Raw genomic sequence first — 22,569 nt, 5'->3', positions numbered from 1 at the left:
CCGGGACCTCGCCCTGCGCCGGCCGCGAGCAAGAGCCCGGCAGTTCCTGAGGGCGCGGCGGGACGGCGATGCCACTTCTCCAAGGCGTCGGTGGCTGCGTCGGCCGCAGGTTATTTCCCCCTTCCCGGTCTTGCCGCTGCCCGAAGTGCAGCCAGACAAGGGCAGGGGGTCCCTGCCTGGCCGGCAGCTCCCTCCCTGTGGAATAATCACTGGGGGTGCCCTAGAAACCAACTTCTACTCAGGCTCTAAGAGCAGCGGTGAAGCAAGTTGGAACGCAGCCGATGTACGACGAGTCTGTGCCGCGGCAATTCCCTGGGCAAGCCCAGACGTTGGTGACATCAGGGGAACGTGGTGCGCTGACCCTGGGAGAAACGGCACGGAGGGCGGAGCGGAGCGGAGACGCTGCGGCCGCGCTCTGTGATCACGAGGGAATCTAAAGGTACACAGTGTGTACATTAATAAGCTCCACGTGCGATGCCCTGGGTCAGCGACCTGTCAACTTGGATGAAATGCCGTACTTGGAGTGAACTTTGCTTATTATAACATCATTATAACACCAAAACACACCTCCATCCCAAAAGTTACCCACCTCCCAAGGTGCGACCACCCCTCAATGAGCGTGCACACTGAATTTTTCCTAGTCTGTACCTTTAAACGCGAAGCGAGAGAATTCTGAACCAACCCTGATAAAGGTACGTATGACCAGAGTCGCTCGAGCTCCACCTGCAAAGTAAAACACTATAAAATAGTGTGAAAAGAGCTGGATGTCAGGGAAGGCACCATCACTCCTGACTTTTAGGATCCACCGATGGGCTGACCCTCTCTTCCCCCCCATTGGGACGCCTTTGGGTAAGATTCGAACACTTGGCTATCCCGAGTGGATCCACGGGAATTTTAGGAATCTCTAGAGTTGTTTCATCACCCCACGCGTGTGTAACCCGACCGTAATCAATTTAGTGCACTTGCTTGCAGACAATGAATTTATCACCGGCGATCCAAAGAATTTGTGCATCTGTTGCTTCAATAAATCGCACTATTAATTGACTCAGCCGTGTGTGTGTTGTCCCTGAACGCGACTGTACCTCTGAGTGCGGCCATGTGAGTTCAGGAGGTGTCCGGCTGAGCAGGTCGTGTGATGTTAGTAGTACATCCGGACCCGTGATATTCCAACGAAGGTGTTGGGTGCGACCGGACTACTAACGCCGACTTTGGGCATCGGTCAGAACCTAAGCCCAGCAGCCCCCAGTCCCTCTGGGGGTCTCTGAGGATCGGCTGGAGCGCAAGGGGGTTTCGTTTCTGCAGACTGCTCTGCCTCTTAATGCAACGCTCCCTTGTCATTATTTGGGGTTTTTCGGTTCCCTTGCTGGGGCAGTGTGGAAAAGCGCGGCTCCCGAGCGGAGCGCAGCGGGCCCCGAGTCCCGCTGAGGCTTCAAAGAGCTCGTGTCCACGGGCACCCACTGGCCGGGTGGCACATGCCACCCCACGGGGGTGGCGGCGCTGGCCAGGCTGAGCCGGGCGACCTGTCCCACGGCGCGGTGGCGGCCGGGGAAGGAGCGCGGCAGCCCCAGCGGGGCCGGGACCACGGCTCTGCCCCATGGGCCGCAGGTCAGGATGAGCTGCCCTTGGCCCCGGCGGGGTGCCGGGGGCTGCCGAGGCCGTGGGGGGCAGCGCCCGGCGGAGGGTGGCGCAGCGGTGGGACCCTCCCCGGGCGCCGGTGTCCCCAGCTCTGTGCCAGGCCAGCGGGCAGATTGTGGCTGGGGCGCTCCCCGCGGCTCTGCCCTGCGGGGGTTACGGGCTCCGGATGCTTCTCTTCGGGGGTCTCCCAGGAGGGAATTGGGGGGGGGGTCCCCCTTGCTCAGCTCCGCCCGCAACAGCCGCCTCTGCTCCTCACGGGGAGGGAAAGGGCTGCTCGTCTCCCAAACGGGCTCACGTCACATCCGAGAGAGGGAAAAAAACACCCAAAACCAAAAGAGGAAAAAAAAAACCCACCAAAACCACCAAACCACAACTGTTTTCGTAAGAAAGATCCACAACGACGCAGGCGGTGGGGAGCAAACAGCCCCCTCGGGAGGCAGCGGTCCAGGGAGCGTTTTCTGCCCCGTCGTGGTCTGACTCCCCCCGGCAGCCGAGCCCCCACGGCCGCTCCCCCGCCAGGACACGGGAGGGAAGCGGAAGAGTGAGGACGCTCGTGGGTTGCGATCGAGACGGTTTAGTAGGTAAAGCCAAAGCCGCGCACGCAAGCAGAGCAACACGAGGGATCCGTTCGCTGCTCCCCACGCATGGGCGGGGGTTCAGCCGTCCCCAGGGCGCCGTCACGCGCCGCGGTGACTTGGGAAGACAGACGCCATCACTCCGAACGTCCCCCCACCCCTTCCTTCTTCTTCCCCCAGCTTATACGCCGAGCGTGACGTGGTGTGGTACGGAATATCCCTTTGGCCGGCCTGGGGCAGCTGCCCTGGCTGTGCCCCTGCCCAGCTCCCCACTGGCCGCCCTGGAGACCCTCCGTCCCCTCCTGTCTCCCCACTCAGGGTCTGCCCCCGAGGCTCGACGGTCCTGGGGAGCTCCCCGGGCGGGCGCTGCCCCTCCAGCCCCGGCGCTCGCGGCGCAGCTGCCTTAGGAGAGTGTCCCAAGAGCACCTCCAGGAGTGCGGAGAACATGCCCGGGATTCTCTGGGAGCGCCGAGGGGCACTGGGCATGCTGGCGGGGGACTGGGGAGAACTGGGAGCACCGGAGAGACTGCGGAGCAGTGTGGGGCACTGGGAGCACTGGGCACACTGTGCAGTGCTGAGGGGGCACTGGGAGCACTAGGGAGGACTTGGGAGTTACTGCGAATGCTTGGGACACGAGGGCACTGGGAACACTGGGGAGAACTGGGGAGCGCTGGATGGCACCGGGGCAATGGGGGGCACGAGGGGCCCTGGAGGGGCACTGGGAGCACTGGGGGGCACTGGGACCACTGGGGGAAATGGGGAGCACTGAGGGGCACTGGGAGTGCTGGGGGGCACTGGGACCACTGGGGGAATGGGGAGCACTGAGGGGCACTGGGAGCACTGGGGGGCACTGGGAGCACTGGAGGAATGGGGAGCACTGAGGGGCACTGGGAGCACTGTGGGAATGGGGAGCACTGAGGGGCACTGGGAGCACTGGGGGGCACCGGGAGCACTGGGGGGCACCAGGAGCACTGGGCACCCCATCAGGTCTCCCAGTTCCCCCCTCCAGCTCCCCCTTTGGGGGGGGGGGGCTGTCCATGAGGTTGGGAGGGTCCCAGGTTTTTAGGGCGTGTGCCCCCCAAGCAGAGGGTTTGATAGACAGCTGGAATTTCTTGCAGGGCTGGGGGGGAGGAGCAGGGTGGGGGGCGCTGGGGGCGGGCGCTGGGAGAGGTGCGAGGGCCCTCAGATGGAGATGCTGTTCTCGATCTCCAGTGGGTTCATGTAGTTGTATCTCAGCTTGGCCCAGTGGTTCCGCTCCTCGATGTGGTCCCGGATCTCCTGCAGCTGCCCTTGGAAGATCCTGATGAGCCGCCGGGGTTCCGCCTCTGTGAACCGCTCCTCCGGGTACTGTCCCAGGAGCCTCTGGGGGACACAGGGATGAGGGGCCCATCAGGTTCAACCGCTTGGCTGAAGTGTCTCAAGCCACCTTGGCGGGGAGGGTGGCGGCGTCCAGGCACCCTGGTAGTTGTAGAGTGATGGTGGCCACCAGCCTGGGCTTGAGTAGCCTGCACCCATGCCCTCATGGAGCACCTCTTGGGGTTCCTCAGCCCCACACAGCCACCATTTTGGGGGAGGGCATGGTGATGGCGGGGGCCAGACTCACCCCATCACTGAGGCGGGAACTGAGGAGGATGAGGGCCACCAGGATGTTGGCAGTGGTGTCCACCTCAGGGACCGTGTCAAGGAAGTGTTGGAGGAAGGCCTTGCCCTTCGCCGCCGGTGGCGGGTGACGCATGGAGGACGGGGCGTTGGGGAGGAAGGCGCCCAGGTCATACTGCGGGTTGAGAGGCCACTGTCAGCACAGGCCCTCCCTCTGGCATGCGGGTGGCTTGGATGGGGACATTCTCCTGCGGTGGGCTTGGGAAGTCCCTCCAGCATGGAGAGGAGATGGATGGGGGTGTCCCTCGGCATGGGGACAGGTTGGATGGGGACAGGTTGGATGGGGACGTTCTCCTGAGGTGGGGTGGGGATGTCCCTCTGGCATGGAGAGGGGATGGATGGGGACATCCCTCCAGCATGAAGAGAGGTGGGACATGGGCATCTCCCCTGGCTCAGGACGGGGACGTCCCTCCTGCACACAGAGGGGGTGGAGGGGAACATCTCTTCAGCGGGGGATGGGGACATCTTTTGGGTGCAGGGGGGTCAGAGGTCCCCTGTCCCACCTGCCCGTTGTTGACGGCTGCGTGCTGGGCTGAGCAGGTGAACACCACCATGGTGAGGAACTTGCTGAGCTGCGCCACCGTCCGCAGCGAGCAGGGGATACCTAGGGGTGGAGGGACACCGAAGAGCATCAGGGACATGTCCTTGTTCCCCCCACCGCCCCACGGCACCCATGGGAGTTGGAGACACGGTACCTGAGGAGGTCCTGCCCAAGAAGCCGTTGGTGAAGATGTCCATCACCCATGCCTGCAGCTCGGTGTCCCCACTCACCGCTGCGTCGTCCCCGTAGTAGAAAGCCACGATGCCGGAGACGAAACTACCAGCAGATGAGGTGACCATGAGGTCATGGAGCACCCATGGGATCACTGCCAGCGGTCACCCAACCCCTTGTCCCACCTCTCGATGGCTTTCCAGAGGCTCATCCCGTCATCCCGGTAGTGGTAGTTGGGGAGGTGGGCCATGCCGCGGTGGTGGATGTCATCGGGGAGGCAGAGGGAGGTGTAGGTGACCTTCTCCAAGCCCCGCTGGACGACCAGCAGCAGCCCTTCATGGGTGATCCCCGAGGCCTGGTGGGGAGGGGGCACCCATGGGTTCTCAGGGCAGGGGGCACCATGCCCTCCCCTCCAGCCCCCGGTTACTCCAGTGCTCCCAGTAAAGCCCAGTGCCCCCAGTGCTCCCCAGCCCATCCCTGTGCTCTCTAGTGTCCCCTATCCCATGCTCTCTAGTGTCCCCCAGTGCTCCCAGTATACCCCAGTACCCCCAAGTCCTCCCAGAGCACCAGTACTGCAAGTACCCCAGCAGTACCTCCCAGTGCTCCCAGTATACCACACTCTCCCTAGTGCTCCCCAGCCCCTCCATGCTCTCTAGTGTCCCCCAGGGCCCTCTCTGCCCCCAGTATACCCCAGTACCCCCAGTTCTCTCAGTACACCCTAGTGCTCCCCAGTGCCTCCAGTATACCCCCTCAAGTGCTCCCATTACACCCCAGCCCATGCTTGCTAGTGCCCCCACAGTGCCTCCCAGTATTCCCAGTATACCCCACTGCTCATGCTCCCCATCCCCCCATGCCCTGTGCTCTCTAGTGTCGCCCAGAGCCCACTGTGCCCCTGCGGGACTCCCAGTATACTCCAGTGCCTCCAAGTGCTCCGAGAGCACCAGTACTCCAGGTACCCCCCCAGTGCTCCCAGTATACCCCAGTGCCCCCAAGATCTACCAGTGCACCAGTGCTCCCAGTATACCCTGTGCCCCTCAGTGCTCCCAGTACACCACAGTGCCTCCCAGTGTTCCCAGCAGACCGCAGTGCTCCCAGTCCCTGTGACTCACCTTGTCGATAACACCACCAGGGTTGATGAGGACGCTCCGGGCCAACGTGTTGATGTGCAACGTGAAGAGGAAGTGGGGGATGAGGAGCTGGTGGTGGGAACCAAGAGCTTGGAGATGACCAGGGACCTCCCAAGGAGCTGGGGGGGTGTTGGGTGGGGTCAGATGGGTGGGGGGCAGTGGGTGGTCCTGAGGTGGGACATTACCTTGAAGAGGGGGTGGCAGGTGGGCAGTTGGCGTAGGGTGGCGATGGCGAAGACCTCTGCAAAGAGGTGGGTCCTCAAGAGGTGGGTGAGGAGCTGGTGGCTGTAGAAGTCAGCGTTGCGCACCCAGGTCTTAGCCAACAGCCAGTCCCACTCGGCATCGCTCGGTAAGAAGATGGGGCTGGTGGGTCCCGGCGTTTGGCTGAGCTGTGGGACACAACCACATGGTGGGACCATCTCCACCGCCACCAGGGCAGGGTTGTGCACTGGTTTGGGGTGGGATATCCCTACCTGGATGGCGATGGGGCGTAGGAGCCCGTCGGCGCCCTGGTGCAGCAGGCAGAGCGGTGCCGCCACATGCTGCTGGCGCCCGTGGATGGTGCCGGCTGGGATGTCCTCCAGCACCTCATAGTCCACGATGAAGATCCGACCCTCTTGCAACTCCTTGGCCAGGTTGGTGCCACCACCCAAAGAGCCGGCCACCATCTCCGGTGTCACCGGGAATTTGGTCGGCAGTGCCGTGCATTGCCGGATGATGATGGGGTTGTTGCCATTGAGGAACTGGTAACCGAAGAAGTCATCTTCTCGCCAGTGCCTGGCCACATACTCGGGGACTGAGGGGGTCACCAGACATCAGCACCCAACTGCCCACCCTCCACATCAAGCCAGGGACTTCTTGGGAAGCCCTGGATGGCAGGGGAGGACACACAAGGCACCCACCGATCTCCCTGCCCTGTGTCCGGGAGAAGATGCTGCGCATCTCATCCAGGCTCTTCCAGGAGGTGTGTCTCAACAGGAACCCTGTCAGAAGGTGGGAGGCCCCTCTACGGGACAGAGGTGGACCTCAGCAATCACCATCCCCCACCAGCCTCTTGGGACAGGGTGGCACTGGCAATGCTCCTCGCTCCCATCACCCAGGTCCCCCCCAACCTTGGGGAATGGCTTACTCGAAGATGAGGACACCGTTGAAGTTGATTGCCCTCACACAGGAGAATGCAACATTGGAGTCCAGCTCGACGATGGAGCCCACATTGAGGCAACGGGGCCAGCCCTCAGCGAAGGTCTTCCACCTGCAAGGTGGGACAGGGGGACACACATCAGCATCACCGCTGGCCAGGCAACCCTGGTAGCCCTCCATCCCTATGTCCCTGCTCTCACTGGTAAGCCTCCTGCCGTGCCTTCAGCTCCTGTCACCGATGCTCCTTGAGGATCTCCAGCTCATCGTCCACCAGCTTCTTCCCTGGAAAGGAGGAGGGGTCAAGATCAGATCCTCTGGCCAGCAGAGGAGCATGGAGGTGGCATGGGTCCTACCGGAGCCCTCCCGGACCTCCACCGTGGTGATCCCCTCCAGCCACTGGTAGCAGGGGAAGCGGTAGAGGGTGCCGTCGGAGGCTGTCACACGGACATCCTTGCAGAACCAGGCGTCCTCCAAGAAAAGCCGCCACTTGTGCAAGCGGATGAGGACGATGGGACCCAAGTCCTGCTCGCAGCGCACGGTCAGGTCCTTCTCCTGGTGGGGTGGTATGGCTTGTGGCGGGAGGGCAGATGCCCTGGTGTGGCGCCAGGGGATACGGGCATTCCCCACCAGGTTTCAGAGCTTGCCCCAAAGATTCTCTTCCTCCAGCCCCCCAAACCTTGCAGAAGACCCAGCCCTTTTCCTACTCTCTCCAGCCAAAACCAGAACAGCCCGTGCCACCACTTGTGTCCCTGTCCCCACACTCACCATCCCTGGCAGGAACAAGTAGTTCATGGTCGTCCGGCGGCTCTCGCCATGGCTGCCCACCAAGGTGATGGAGATGGAGTTGCTGGTCCCAGCTTCGAGCATGTCACCCGTGGCCACCTTCACCTTGTAGATGGCCATGGCAAGCTGCACCAAGGACACACAGCAACGTCCAAGAGATGCCTTCAAAAAGCAACCAGCCGTAGAACTGAGGGGTTTTGGGGTGGAAACCTGTCGTTTTGGGCGGTTTACATGTCGCAAGCCCCCTTGCACAAGCCGGGTGGCCAGTCCTTCCTTCTCAAGGGGAGGTGTTATCAGATGACCGTTACTGGCTGGCATCCGGCATGTTTAATCTCAACGGATGTGGCCATGGGGACGTTGCCCAAGCGATGGCCCTGGGGGTGGCCATGGGCCCAAGAGAGGGGATGTTTGCCATGGTCCAGGAGCTCCTTCTGCCTCCCCAGGGCCTCCCCCATCTCCTGCCGCATCCCTGCCCACGCCGCTGCCCCAGCTTCACTGGCTGCTGTGGAGCAGGCAGTTGTGGGGCCAGCAGGGACTTCCCCCAGGAAGGTGGTGGAACAACTAATCCTGGAAACCATTTCCAGGCACATGAATGATGAGAAAAGCATCAGGAGGAGTCAGCATGGCTTCACCAAGGAGAAGTCATGCTTGACCAACATGATAAACATCTACAGTACAATGACAGGCCTAGTAGACAAGGGGAGAACAGTGGACATTGTCTACCTGGACTTCAGGAAGACTTTCAACAGTCTTCCGTAAGATCCTCCTAGAGAAGCAGTTGATGGTTGAGCTGGATGGGCAGTGAGGTGGGTTGTCAACTGGCTGAACGTCAGCAAGTTGCAGGTGACACCAAACTGAGACACCAAAGGGTCCTGCTGCCACCCAGAGAAACCTCAACAGGCTGGAGAAATGGGCTGAGGAACCTCATGGGGTTCTACCAGCGGAAGTGCAATGTCCTGCCCCCGGGGAGGTACAACTCCCGGCATCAGGACATGATGGGGACACCAGGCTGGAAAGCAGCTCAGTAGGAAAGGTCCTGGTGAATGAACGAATCATCGAACCATGAGCCCCTGCCACAAAGACAGCTCACGGTGGAGGGAGGTGGTCCCTCACCTCTGTGCTGGTGAGGCCACACCTTGAGGGCTGGGTCCAGGGCTGGGCTTCCCAGTACAAGTGAGACACGGCCACACTGGAGAGAGTCCAGGGAAGACGATGAAGCAACTGGAACACCAGGCTACATGGCTGGTGCCATACTCAAGGTTTGGGCTTCCATGATCATGGATCTACCCTTGAGAAGCTGCGTCTGTTGCGAGCTGGTGGGATTCACCTGACCAAGTGGCCTGACTTGTATGAAGAGCCTTAAACTAGACTTAGGGAAGGGCCACAGAGCTGATGAAGTGACTGGAGCATCTCCCCAAGGGTGAAGGAGCTGGGATGGTCCTGCCTGGAGAAGACACTGGAGGGGCGGTCTCATCAATGTCTGTGAATACCTGCAGTGTATGGAGAGGACAGAGAGCCTCCTTCCCCGAAGGTGCGGGGAAGGAGCACACCACGTGGGTCAAAACCCTAGGGCCACTGGAGTATACTGGGAGCACAGGGGGCAGCTCTGGGCAGGGTGACTGTGGTCTTTCCTGCCCCTGGCCATCCATGGAGGCCAGTGTGGGGAAGCTCAGGCCTCCAGCTCTTCCACCACTGCCTCTCCAAAGGCCCCTTGAGCCCCACGGTGGCCCCCCGGAAGGGATGGTCACACCTGTGACACCAGCTGGGTCTCCTCCACCACTGTTTTGGGAACAACACAAAACCAAGACGAGTCCTTGAGCATTTAATGATGCAGGAAGGGAGAGGAAGGACAGGCAGAATGAAGGCCACCAACAACGGGCACGGGGATGCGCAGAAGCACCCCTTGGCCAACACAGGGTTGGTAGAGGGGCTCCAGCGCTTTGGGCTGCTGCGGGGGCAAGAGTTGGCCAAGTGAGGACAGGGGTAGCGGTCTTGGGGATGTGTCCACGGAGATGCTCTCCAGGTTCCTGCTATGGCTTGGCAGGCTTGGAGGGACGGGGATGCTTGGGGTCCTTGGGGGGCAGTGGTGGGTCCAGCTGAGAGCTGCTCACTCAGGTTCAGGCGGGGGGCAGGGGGGCAGGATTCGGGGGATTCGGAGGCTCGAGCTGCTCCAGGAGCCCACGTGCAGCTCATGTGTTGCCCCCAGAGCTGACATTAGGGGTAGATGCGCCCGTGGGGACAAGCCACCAGTCATATTCACCTACTCAGCCTCCTATCAAACTGTCTCCTCACATTTATAGCACTAGTCCCTACCTAATCAAAAACATAGGGCAACAGCAAGAGCTATTCGACCCGTTGTGGTCTCTCAAACAAATAGAATTGTCAGTGCAGGTTGATACCTCCGCAACTAAACCTACCTGCTCAACAGTCATGAATACATCTTACACAGGATGGTTTGCATGGTTGCATGGACGAACCCTCACCTCTCCAAAATGATCAAGGAGGGAGGTGACTGGTATTGTCAGAACAGGACTGGCAGTATTGAATAGCACAGATGCTGAAGTCGTAGCGAACAACTTAACTGTGACTACCCATGACCTAAACAAATTAGAACACCCATTTACAATCACCTTTATTGGCATTAGGAACAAATCAATGGCTCCTATCAATCATTCTACCTCACTGGGAATAAATGGAAGAAAACGATCATCAGTTAATTATAAATTCCCTTGGAGCCACTCAGAGCAACACCTCTCTTGCCTTGAGTTGTATCTGAGAACTAATGGATGGAGTCTGTAGTAGGAGCTATTTATTAGAGAAGGAGACGGAGGAACCTTACCCGCTGAAATTCAAAAGTAATCTGGGATAATGAAACCAAATTTGAAACGGAATTCCCATCTTGGTGGCATCTAATTAATTTCAGCTATGACTCCACCGACAGTGAAGCCACAGCTTTTGTTTTGACAATACGCAATGCTTTGGTATACACCATATACCCAATCATTGCGTTGGAAATCATCATGGAACTGTACTCTATCCGTTAGGGCATAGGATATGGGCCCAACAAAATGGAAACAAATGGCAAACTGTTGATGTTGATGCATGTGTGGTCGGGGAACAACAGGGATTTATCTGTGAAAGTAATGCCATCAAGGCTCAAGACATTTGTCTTGATACTGGGAAAAATGTCTGTCATTTCAAAGTACACGCCAGTGAAACCCCTGAAACTGTGCTAGTGTATGTTGTAAATGGATGTGCTTGTGTAAGAACCCTTTGTGATTCTATATTTGCAGACGACACCACTGTGAAGACAAGCAACCACTCAAACATTTGTGTTTGCATCTTTACCAAAATTATGGGATGCAACTTTAATTTTTCAGCTCCTGTCACATCAGTTGCTACAGTCTGACTATATATCGTGTCAGGACTTGCTGCCTAGCCGTGTTGGGATGAATCTCACATTGGTGAGAAACGGTTACAACATGATGACCTGAGCCAACTGCTAGAACGCATCTGAAACAATGGACACAACACTCTGATCACTGTTCACTACGATGCAGCAGCAGTACACTGTGTCTTGGAAAGAGTGAAGAAAGAAGGGGAACATCAGTGGTGGGACACTTTATTTGCATGGCCTCCAACAGCAACGGAATTCTGAACCGGATCCCATTGTAATTCCATTGACTCTTGTTATACTATGTTTATTTTCAAACATTGTTCTATACATCATAACTTGGCGAATGGCACACCAAATTATGTTAGCGCAAAAACCCGCTCGCGTATATAACATTGTTTAACCCCATCTATTGAAATCTTTATTGCTTACAAAGGTTAATCTAACACAAAAATCTCCCCTTAAATTAAAATTGGACTGTAATATTACTCTGCTTATAGGCACAGAGGCAAGAGGTGACCACACCGCCACTCTGTGAGGAGGGGATGGATTGACTTTAGTCACGGGGTGGATTGTGGTGGTGCATTCCACCCCACCTTGCCTTGCACCTGGGCCACTATACAACCTGAGAAATTCAGTTGTCTGGCAAGCCTTGGCCATTGAACAAAGAGTTTGGTGGTTGAGGCGGAGAATGGCACTGTTCTTTTGTATCAGGAAGGCAGATGCCTGACCAGGGTGAGGAAGAAGAACAGGACTAACTAATTAGCTCCTGACAACCCTGGAACGACCGGCACCAGTGCTACTGGAGACTTGAGAAATCCCCTGTCTGGGTTGTGGCCAGGATGGAAATTCACTGATGCCTGAAGTCAATCATCTCCCGACCCTATAAACAGTGGTCCCAAGTGAGGCCCTTTGAACTCTCCGGGACCACAGTGGGCTGCGACCAGCACCTCTGAGTGGGACGCCTCTCTGAGCTCGTGAACCTAAGAGTTCATGATAAGTTTGGAGGACTCTTGCCAAAGACTGGCACGGGGCCGGGGCTGAAACCCCTACTCCTTGAGGCTCAACCCTTGCCCGCTGAGAAATGCAAAAACATTCAACGTGAGTATTTCACTGGACTCGAGGGGAGTTTCTAACAGGTACCTTTGTATCTCTCTTGTTCGCTCTCTCTTTTCTTTGTATCTCTTTCTATGTCTCTATCACTATCTCTGCGCCTCAGTGTCTGTGTGTGCATGCGTAATTAGAGAATCTCAGTAAGTTTTCAGTTGTGACATTGCTAAGCTTTATTAGGAAATTGACACACTAACTGGAGTCTATTTCCCTGACTCTGTGGATATCATTCCTCCCGATCTATGCGTAAATCATTCCAGCCTCATTGTACTTTGGTTTCTCTTTGTATCCTTTTTCCATGTTGAATAAGTAATAGAGTGGTCCTCGCCATCAAATTCTGTTAAGTCGCGCTTTTTCCAAATTTATGTTAAAATCATTTGATTCCTAATATATTTGTTGATGATCCTTTAAGAGGCCTAAACCGCTCATTCACGACAAATTGGCGTAGTTGGCCGGATGGCAAGTAGTATCACTGATTACTTACAAAAGCATGGAATAAGTCCAAGTCCCATATTCTCAGAAGAATGGGCACGTGAGAACTGGCATAATTAGGAAGCCGTGGAAAAACAGTTGAAGGAGGCCGGAGGTCACCTAAAAGACGGAAAAGGGATTATTTGCTTGGTGGATTGCAGGTAGGGCAGCAATTCCACCCTAAGTAAAATGGAACAATTGCAGTTGCCCCAATCTCCAAAAGAATTACAACAGTTAATGGGTACTCTAGGATATTGGAGAAGACATGTACCTGGATTTTCTCTCATTGCCTGACCCCTGTAGTCACTTTTATGGATTTCTCCCGCACCATAAAAAGGGGTAACCCGTTCGGCCTTTCCCACCAAAACTTTTATTTTACTGGAGAAACTTAAACTACTTTGATGGCAGCAACGACAGCATGCTCTCTACCCAGCCTTGCTTTCCCTCTTAATGGAGACGAGCATGATCCCTCAGATTTGGACACTAAATTTTTGGGACCATGCGTTACTAGATTATACAGGAAGTGTTAAAATCTGACCAAGAGACAAGGCAAACCTCAACCTTGCTACTGTAGTCATGCATGGAAACGAGGCATATCTAAACAGTGATTGGAGATGGGAGACACTGTATAATCAGAATATTGAAACAGGTACTTTTTCCATGTTGAGTAAGTGATAGAGTGGACCTTGCCATCGAAATCTGTTAAGGTGCACGTCTTCTAAATGTATATTAAAATCATTTCCTTTCTACTATCTTTGCTGGTGGTTATATACGTGTCCTAAACCACTAATTCATGACACCTAATCCTTAAAAATCAGGGGGAAATCTTTTTGGCGTCACTACTTATCAAGAGAGGAGGACTATCCCCCCGCAAGGAACGGGGTAGAGGCCCCCTCGCTTGGAGGCTTTCAAGCTGCGGCTGGCCGGGTGCTAGATCATCACCTCTAGGCTTCCTTTGCCACGCAAGGCTGGACGAGATGACCTGCGTGGGCCCCTTCCAACCTGGGCTGTTGCACGATCCTATGATGATTGCCTTTTCAGGCTGGGATTACTGGTGCTTTCTCCTTAACTGTCTGTGTTTTGGGGACTCGCCTGTGGCAGGAGGTCCCGCAGAGCGGCTGTGTTTCTGGCCACCCCCTGGAGACAAGCCACCCGCGTGCACTGAAAAGGGGGGTGCCGAGCTGGGCTGTGTCCTTGGGGCCAAGGCGGTGCCTGCGGGATGCTCGGCCGTGGGGCAAAAGCGTGTAGGGCGGGGCGTGACTGCTTTCATGGGGCAGTGTTTAGCTCCGGTCAGGTGAAACGGTGCTGTCAGAGCCCTGTGCCTTGCTTACGCTGTCGATCTCGGTGCTCTCCCCTCGTCCTCATCTTGCAGTGTTCTGGCTGAGGCACAGGCATGAAATGGAGAGAGCCAGTCGCCCTCACTCACGCGCAGCCCTCTCCCTGCAGCGGAAGGTGAACAGACCAGATCTTTGGGGGTAAGTTTTTTTATTAGACTCCTATCGGAGGGAGTAGAGGAGTTGTGTAGAGGGAATGTCGGAGTCCAAAAGTGGGCGCAGGTGCCTGGGGCTTGATCAGCGTCACCTGGAAGGGGAAAAGTGAGAAGGAAAAACGGTGAGGGTGGTGCCGCATTCTCAGGGAGCCTTGTCTTCAGTGAAGGCCGTCTATTGATGTTCGTGCATTTGGGGTTTGTCGTGCACTGCTGCGTGCATGTCTGGGCACTTTCAGCGAAGCCCCGCCTGTCCCGGTGGCAGGCTTGTTGGAAACTTCCTGTGTGAACAGGGCGTTTCTAATGGCGTGCTGCTGTTACTGGCTGGCATTTCTCCCCTTTTTTTTGGGGGGAGGAATGGAAAGGCAAAAGAGAAAGAGTTTAGGGGTGGGTAAAATGCATCCCTCGAGTGGTTTTAGAAGGCCACTCAAAGAAAAGATCCTATGTTTGACGCAGGACGGAGTGACATTTGCATGGTGGCGGCTGGAGCTGAGCTGGAACTGGACCTTGCTCCAAGTGCAGAGGTCTTGTAGCTCCAGCCAGACTTTGCCAGATGCCCCTGCCCTCCCAGCTGAGCCCCGAGTGCATGAGAAGGGTCCGCTCTTGGGCCTGCATGTCCCTTGTGCGGCGGTGTGTCCGGCTGAAGGCCTTGTGATGTGCGAGTGCGTATCAGCGCTGGATGGCTGAGCTAGTGGGGAGGCGATGTGAGATGTGTTCTTTGGCCTCCCTCTGCTCGACTTTGGGCCAGGGCAAGGGAGCGGGCCTGCCGTCCTGCGGTTTGTCGCTGCAGTAAGGTGGTCCTGAATTCTCCGAAGCCGCGTCGGAAGGGGGAGATGCTTAAGGGCTGGCTGTTGCAAAGCAGAGGAGGGGAGGCGGGCAGGCTGCCTTACCTTTCCCAGGCAGTAGTCTGCCGGCCCCGGCTTCACTGTTTTGTCGGCTCCGAGTCGACTGTTGGTTCCCATCGTGTACATGGGAGCCCTTTTCTTGTAGACGTCCAGCTCCACCTTGGGGAACGCAGCAGGACCGGGCGTCTGTAAAGAGAGGCAGGGAGGTGGCTCGATGCAAACGGCAAGCGTTGATTTTTGCCGGGTGCCCAGGCGGGCTGCGCTAGGTGAGTTGGCTGGCCAGAGAAGTGGTGTGAGAGGCGTGGAGCGATGGGAACATGGGCGCCTCCTGTTCCCCGGCAAAGAGGCAGGTTTCGCAGAGATGAAGGGAGATTCCCACTCGTGCCGGTGAGCTTTGCCCAACCACGAGGGTTAGTGTTGGAAAGCGAGGGACTGCAGGTGTCGGTGTCGCTGTTAGCAGCAGGAGAGCCAGGGGACCCGTGGCTTCTTGGGTGTTGCTGCTGCTGCAGGGAAGCGTGCGTTCCACGAGGCTGCAGCAGGCCGCGGAGCCCTACTGCCCTGAGGAGAGCAGCTGAGCTTCAGCTGCTGCCGTGAGAGGGCAGAGAAGCGTAGCTCACCTTGGAGAGGTCTTCAGCAAAGCCATTGTGCTTACTCTTCCCTTTCATGGAGTAGCACGGGCTGGCGTGGGTGTAGGCTGTGTTGGGTCCCACCAGCCTAGGCAGGGTGTAGGTGCCAGGACCTGCAAGGGGAATGGGAAGAGAGCGCGTGTGAGTCCTGCGGGGAGAGGAGCAGCGCCTGGGTGGGAGAGAAGCAGCGTGCCAAGCCTGCTGCGAGGAGCAGGAAGGATGTCTTGCTCCTCGTCCCAGTGTCCCTGTCTTCTGTTGCACTCGGCGCGTGTCGGCAGCTCCAAGCCGGAGTTGCCAGTTCTTCTGTGGGATGAGAGAAGTTGGTGCTCTGGGACGCCAAGCAAGCCTTTCCTGCGGCGTCGGCTTTTCCCGAGGCCTTTGAAAAAGCTGTCCAGCACATTTTCCCTGGAGGACGTGCATGCTGCAAATGAGTGCATTGCCCTGGGTTCCCTTACCTGGAGGTTGGTCAGTTTTGACGGCCTTGTGCCGGAAGGCCATGGACTGCGCCGGTGCGCTTTTGTAGAGGTGTTTGTTGGCCTTGTCGGTGGAGTAGTCGCCTAGGGCAGAGGAGGAGCAGAGAGAAGCAGTGAAACGGGGCTCCTGTCCTTGGGCCAAAGAGGGAAGGTCGGGAGGAGGTGCTCAGCGTCGTTCATTTGCTGCCTGGAAACCTCTGAAGCCCTTTCAGGGCGTGAGCTGATGGCGTTGTAGCCTGGTAGCACAGGGCAAGAGGAAGGCGTGCGTGCTCGTCTTGCCCGAAGGAAGGGCTGGCGAAACGGTACTCACTTGGTCCAGGGGTGATCTCGGTCTTTATCTTGGGAAGTCCGCAGATGTGCTGTGCTGGAGCCACGTACTTCCCGTTCCTGGTGATGGAGGGCTGGACGTAGTAGCGAGGACCCGGGGAGCAGCTGTCTGCGACGGGAGGTTTGGCCCCTGCAAACGTGTACGCAGGGGCTTTGCTTTTGGTGGGGCTGTGAGCCAGGTAGCCTAGGAAGAAAAGCCTGTGACAGGACACCTGCTTGCCACTGCGTATTTAAAGCTAGTTTCTAAGAGGAGTAGCTGGAGTTGCTGGCCTCAAGCAATTCCCTTCCACTGTTTCCTCCAGGAGCAATAGCAGCGGGTCATAGAGTGCCTTGTAGTGCAGCAGAGTGAATGTGTAGGCACAGGCGGTTTTGCAAACACGTTGCTAACTAATCTTGAAAAGAAAGTGGACCTCCAGCCAGCGGAGCTCTTGTAAGGAAAGCAGTAAAAAAAAAAAAAAAGGCCCGAAAACCAGACAAAAAGTCCACTGACGTCCAGCAACAACAGTGTAGGCGCTGTGCAATTAATCAGACTCTGCCCCAAACGCTCTTGTTATGATGTATTAACCCCCCAAAGAGCTGCGGAACTAAATTAGTGCAAAGGTAAAGATCGCTTCTGTGAGTTTGCTTTTCTGGAGCAGAAGAAGTAATGGAGGGGGGAGGAGAGGCCAAAGATGTAGGCGAGGGAGGAGGAGGAAAGAGGAGGAGGAGGTGGGAGCAACAAGTTCACAGCGAAGATACAAGACGAGCTTCGTCCTGCGCGTGCCTTTGCGCAGTGTCACATGCGAGGGAAATAGCCGGTGAGTCCTGCCTGTAGCTGTCTGCAGAGCGACCCCCCGGGATGCTAAATAGCAAGACGAATCCCGGCTTATCCCCAGCAGAGCCGAGGAGGGACGTTTCCAAACTCGAGGCGGGGGGCGGGGTGGTGCGCTTGTCCTGAACGTTGAACAGGCAAAGTGCAGAGCCTGTGTGTGGCAGCGGCGGTTGCACACCCAGGGCTTAGGGTGCGCCTAAGGCCACCTCTGCGCTCAGCAGAGTCAGGCAGCTCTTTTCTGGGGCTTTTCCATGAGCAGCGTGAGCCTTCCTCTGGCAGGCCTGTGTCCTTGCTGCAGCTGAGAGCATGGAGGCGTGGAGCAAAGGGGGACGGCGCTGTGGCTGCTTGTCCCCTGGAGGCAGTGGATGTGGTGCCCCCCTCCCGTGCCCCCTCGCGACGGTGGTTTTACCTGTTGTCCCGGGGATTGAGTACTTGGGTCCCGGGCTTGTGAACTGGGCGGTGATGAGGCCGCGTGGGCGATGAGGTCTCCAGGTGCCCACCCAGGCTCCATCCATGTTGGAGGCAGCTCCAAAGCCTACGGCAAGAGCAGGAGATTTGCTGAGGGGCTTCCCTGAGAGAGGCCCGGAGTGAAGCCCCCCCGGGAGGAGCAGCAACGCTTCACCTTTCTCAGCCTTGGCCATCGGACTGAGGGCGGATGAGCTTGTCGGCTGCTGCAGCTCTCGGTCGCAGAGCGCGGCGAGGGTGAGGGCAGGCAGCGATCGGTCAAGAGAGGTTGTGGTGCCAGCTGCCGGGTGGCCTTGGGGAGACGCCTTGGTTCGTCACAGAGACGCACTGTGATGTCATACGGGCTCCTGGTGCCTGTCATAGGTGCTGCTGCATCATGCGGCTGATGTGGAGCTGTGGTCTGCAAACATTTCTGATCACGAATCCCCCCAAGAAAAAAAAGGTTGAGCAGGCCGCGCCCAGCAGATGTGATTTATTTGTCAGTTCTGGACATGTGCTGCTGTCTTCGTGTCCTCAGTACATTCTAAACCATGCACAAAGAGAGCAATGAAAGGGGGATGAGGCAGAAACGCAGGAAGGAGTGTTTCATTTTTAGCCTAGAACTGGTTGTTAGCGGTTCCTAACGCCTCTTTGCTCCCATGGAGAAGAGCAATGGGCTCGAATATGCTTCGGTGTTGTTTTTTTTTAAATATCGTGGTATAACGTGGTGGAATCTCAGCATAATCTCAGCAGGCCTCTGAATCACTAAGTCCACTTTCTTAGCATCCTCGGCTTTCATGGCTGTCGTAGCCGAGAAGAAGACCTAGGCAAGACCTGTAGATCCACCACGTGGAAGAAGGACATCGTTGGCTGTGCCTACTAAGCCAGCGTCCATGCCCATGGCAAGAGGTCATGCAGCCCCATGCCCCAAATAGGAATAGGCAGAGGCTTTTGCTGACGTTGGGCCCGGAGGTTTCCATCTTCCCTGATGTCAATCAGTTGTTCTTGCAAACTGGTCGGGAGGTGTTGCATTGTGATCGTCCTTAGGTGTGGGCCTGTGAGCTCTGTGGATATCTGCTCCACTATGGGCTGCAGAGGGACAGCCTGCCTCACCATGGTCTTCACCACCGGCTGCAGGGGAATCTCTGCTCCGGTGCCTGGAGCACCTTCTCCCCCTTATCCCTCACTGACCTTGACGTCTTCAAAGTTGTTTTCACATATTCTCACTCCTCTCTCCAGCTGCAAATGACGCGTGCCAGTTTTTTCCCCCTTATTATATATGTTATCACGGAATCACTAACACCTTTGCTGACTGGCTTGGCCTTGGCCAGCGGTGGGTCCATCTTAGAGCTGGCTGGCACTGGCTCCATCGGACACAGGGGAGGCTTCTAGCAACTTCTCACAGAAACCACCCCTGCAACTCCCAAGCGCTACCAAAGCCTTGCCACGCAAACCCAGTACACTGGAGTCCAGACAGACACACATTTTGGGAAAGGCCCTTCTCGCAGGCCCTCTCTCCGCAGGCCCAGTGTCCCGGCTGGCTGAGCAGGGGCTGCGGGGGTCAGCGGGCGCAGGGCGTCTCTGTGAAGGAGAGGCCCGGCCTGCCCCTGCCCGCCTGGCAACAGCCACGCCATTGGCCACAGCTGAGCAAATCAGGGGAGTCGGTGTTGGCCTGTCACAGCCAGACTGGGGAGGGGGGGCTGAGGGGCCTGAGGAGAAATTGATGAGAGATGGCCTGGGGGCAGCCAGGGCGAGGGGGGACCAGGGATGGGGATGAGGATAGGGATAGGTATAGGGATGGGGATAGGGGTGGGGATGGGAATAGGGATAGGGATGGGGATAAGTATGGGGATGGGGATAGGTTGTATTCAGTTGATCCTTACTTGCTGGCTGGGTAGGGAAACTGTACATTAATTTAATCGTTTGTGTATAGGCAGGGCATTGATAATGTTCCTGTGTAGGTACCAGGTATGTGGATGGCTGGTTTTCTGCATATTTGTGACTGAACTTTCACGTTTGTTTTTTTTTTAATAAGGAAAATCTTGGTAGGTACTCCCAAGCATGAAAGAAATGCAAAGAACTGATGAAGAAAGAGGTGCCAGTCAGGACGGAGTGCAGGTTAAAGCTGGTTTTAAATGTTCTCAACTGTGTTCGAGCCAAAAGCCCTGTCTGAAACAACTGAAATGAGCTGAAGCCCTGGGTAATTTTCATCCCTGCACAGTCCTGTATCGCTACAGACATTATGAGCCGTAATCATGAACTCTGGGCCTCTGCTGTAGTGAGGTCAAAGCAGGTATTCAGGAAGAAAAGGAGGGGTTCTCCAAAACGCTTGTGAGAGAGAAGGCAACAGCTGTCTGCAGACAGGTAGGTATGTGAAGAAAGGGACAGTGTCACTCAGCACGAGGAACAGTGATGTGCGTAGAGCCGTAGCGTGACAGCTTTGATGGCCTTGAGCAGCACAGCAGGAATTTTCAGCAGCAAGGCCGGGTGTGAACAGCTCCTGCCAAGCGTGGAGATGGGCAGGGGAGAGGACAGTGCTGCTCCTGTTGGTGTGTAGCAGGGGACAGTCGGTGGAAGCTGCTCTCGGGACACATAATTAAGCGCTGTCGTCTTGATACTGAAACAAAGGCATGAGACAAGGAAAAGGTTTTTAACATGCATAATCAATCAAATGTGACTTTCCATAGAATTTTCTTCTCTAAGGATTGTGTAAGATAAGTGTACCGTGGAAGACTTGTTTTATCCTGTGGTTAATCTTCACCACACGACTGACAAGAACCAGCGCAAGGTTGAGATTAGCAAAAGACAGCTGGAAGGGACCAGTGAGAAAACAGTTCATCTAAAGGACAGAGGAGTTAAGAGGGCTAAGTTCCCTAAATGACCACCAGAGACCACCAGGAGACCACCGACTCATTTAACAGCGCATGCGTTAAGGACACTTGAATATTTGAATCATTTCCCGGAAAGCTTATGACTATGCAAATGATCATAATGAATATGAATGTGTGTACCCTATGTAGTTCGGATGCTGGTAACACGAGTCATGCATGTGAGGTGGAGATATCCCCCATGCGTCCGGCGCTGTAATAAAGATGTCGACTTAATAACTCTTTGATGCTATTAAGTTTTAATTTCTTAAGTTTGGATTTCTTTAAATCATTTGGCGACCCAGATTGGACATCCTGTGTTCGGCCGCGGGACTCTCTTGGGTACCCCCAGAGATCTTTTCCAGAGAGACTCCCGTTCTCAGTCCGATCACTGTGGGAACAGACAAAGACCCTCTGGTAAGAAGGCATCTTTAAATCTTGAAGAAGATGATTGATCGCATTGGGGACTGTCCGTAAGACGTGAAGCAATTCGCGCAGGTCGGCATATACCAGGTGGCTAGCAACCTTACAGGTATACACTTGGGGGACTTCTGTCCCATTTGGCAGGGGATTAAAATCCCCATTTGGAGGAGCTGCATCCCCTTTTGGTAGGGGATTAAATTCCCCATTTGGAGGGGCTGTGTCCCCGTTGGGAGATCTGGTTACCTGTTATCTGACTTTTGGCTAATGTATTTCGCGTATTGATTATTGGTTTATCATTTATCGGATTTTGGTTATTAACGGCAAAATTTGCATCAGATATGGGAGCATCACAGAGTAGCCGAATTCTAAAGAAAAGTCCATTAGGATGTGTTTTACAGCATTGGAAAGATCTGGGGGGAGTGCTGGGAAGTGTCACTGGAAAAACTTTAATTAAGGATTGTAATCAGTGGTGGCCTCTCTCTAAATTATGTGATGGAGAAAAATGGCCCTTTGACGGGACATTAATATATTATTACAGCTAATGATGTTCCTTCGGAGAGAGGGAAAATGGGATGAAGTGGTTTATGCAGATATGTTTTTCACTCTGCAAAATCACCCTGAATGGCAGAAAGATTGTGGGATCAATTTAGCACCCCAGGACCCTATGGTCCTGGTGATAGAAAAAGACAAAAATAAGCGAAATGGGAAGCAAAAAGATGTTGCTCGGCTTGTAGCATTGGACAAAGATGTTTAAAGGTTGGTTCACAGAATGAGAGATTAGAGGATTGTTTGACCCTGATTGGGAGGATGTGGATGCAATGTTGGTAGAGAAATTGCTGGAGACTGCTTGGCAAGTGTATCGGAATATAGAGAGAGTCAGAAAGAGAGAGAGAGGAATGGGCAAAACAATTGCCAGTGCTACAGCGGCTGCTTTGCGCACCGCAGGGGGCCAGGTAATCTCTCGCATCCCACCAGGAAACAACACAAATGGGAGGAGAGGAGCCATGAGAAGTAGCGTAACTGCCCCATGTCGGGGAAATCAACCCCTCCCAAAAGATCAGTGTGCTTATTGTAAGCAAAGGGACTTCTTGGAACAATTGAATGCTGAAATAGGATTTAGAGATGGATAAATTGAATTTAAAATACCAGACAAGAACCACATTGAAATTTTAAGTTTGGCTCTTACTGACCCCCACACTGGGAGGAGGAAACTATACAAGAAATAAAAGGCCAGGTATACCTGGGAGTATGGGCCTCGGGAATACCTGGAAAGGTTAGAAATGCAGAATTGGTTGTTGTTAAACTCAAAAGAGGGAGCACGACCTGTTAGGGAAAAGCAATATCCCCTAAAAGGGGAAGATAGGGAAGGAATAAAAGGGATAATAAATGACTTTTTACAGTTCAGGTTATTGGTAGAATGTGAATCTGAATATAATACTCCTATCTTGCTGGGGGGGGGGAAGCAGACAGACAGGAAAAGTTACCATTTAGTGCAAGATTTAAGAGACATAAATAATGTAGCTGAGGACTTACATCCTGTGGTGGCGAATCCGTATACGCTACTGACTAGGTTAAAAGAAACTCAAAACTGGTTTACTGTTTTGGATCTAAAGGATGCCTTTTTCTGTTTACCGCTTGCCAAAGAGAGCCAGAAAATTTTT

General features: G+C 55.3%; 1 protein-coding gene across 1 annotated transcript; it reads right to left on the bottom strand.

Annotated features, from left to right (window-relative positions):
• Positions 1-2,193: 2,193 nt before the first annotated feature.
• Positions 2,194-17,815, bottom strand: LOC309414621 (polyunsaturated fatty acid lipoxygenase ALOX8-like; the record flags this gene model as incomplete). The annotated part of the gene is made up of 19 exons (XM_082011978.1): positions 2,194-3,593; positions 3,814-3,984; positions 4,373-4,473; positions 4,565-4,686; positions 4,767-4,936; positions 5,691-5,777; positions 5,894-6,097; positions 6,182-6,504; positions 6,611-6,714; positions 6,838-6,960; positions 7,085-7,130; positions 7,202-7,400; positions 7,614-7,757; positions 14,983-15,123; positions 15,555-15,676; positions 16,019-16,120; positions 16,347-16,547; positions 17,584-17,709; positions 17,797-17,815. 19 exons carry the CDS (start codon positions 17,813-17,815, stop codon positions 3,393-3,395), a joined length of 2,706 nt encoding a protein of 901 aa, XP_081868104.1. The 3' UTR covers positions 2,194-3,392.
• Positions 17,816-22,569: the final 4,754 nt, after the last annotated feature.

This window comes from Phaethon aethereus (genome assembly GCF_964289735.1).
Source record: "Phaethon aethereus genome assembly, chromosome: 30".
Taxonomy (NCBI): Eukaryota; Metazoa; Chordata; class Aves; order Phaethontiformes; family Phaethontidae; genus Phaethon; species Phaethon aethereus.
The sequence above is the reverse complement of the archived record's forward strand: the minus strand, read 5'-3'. Positions and strand labels throughout refer to the sequence as shown.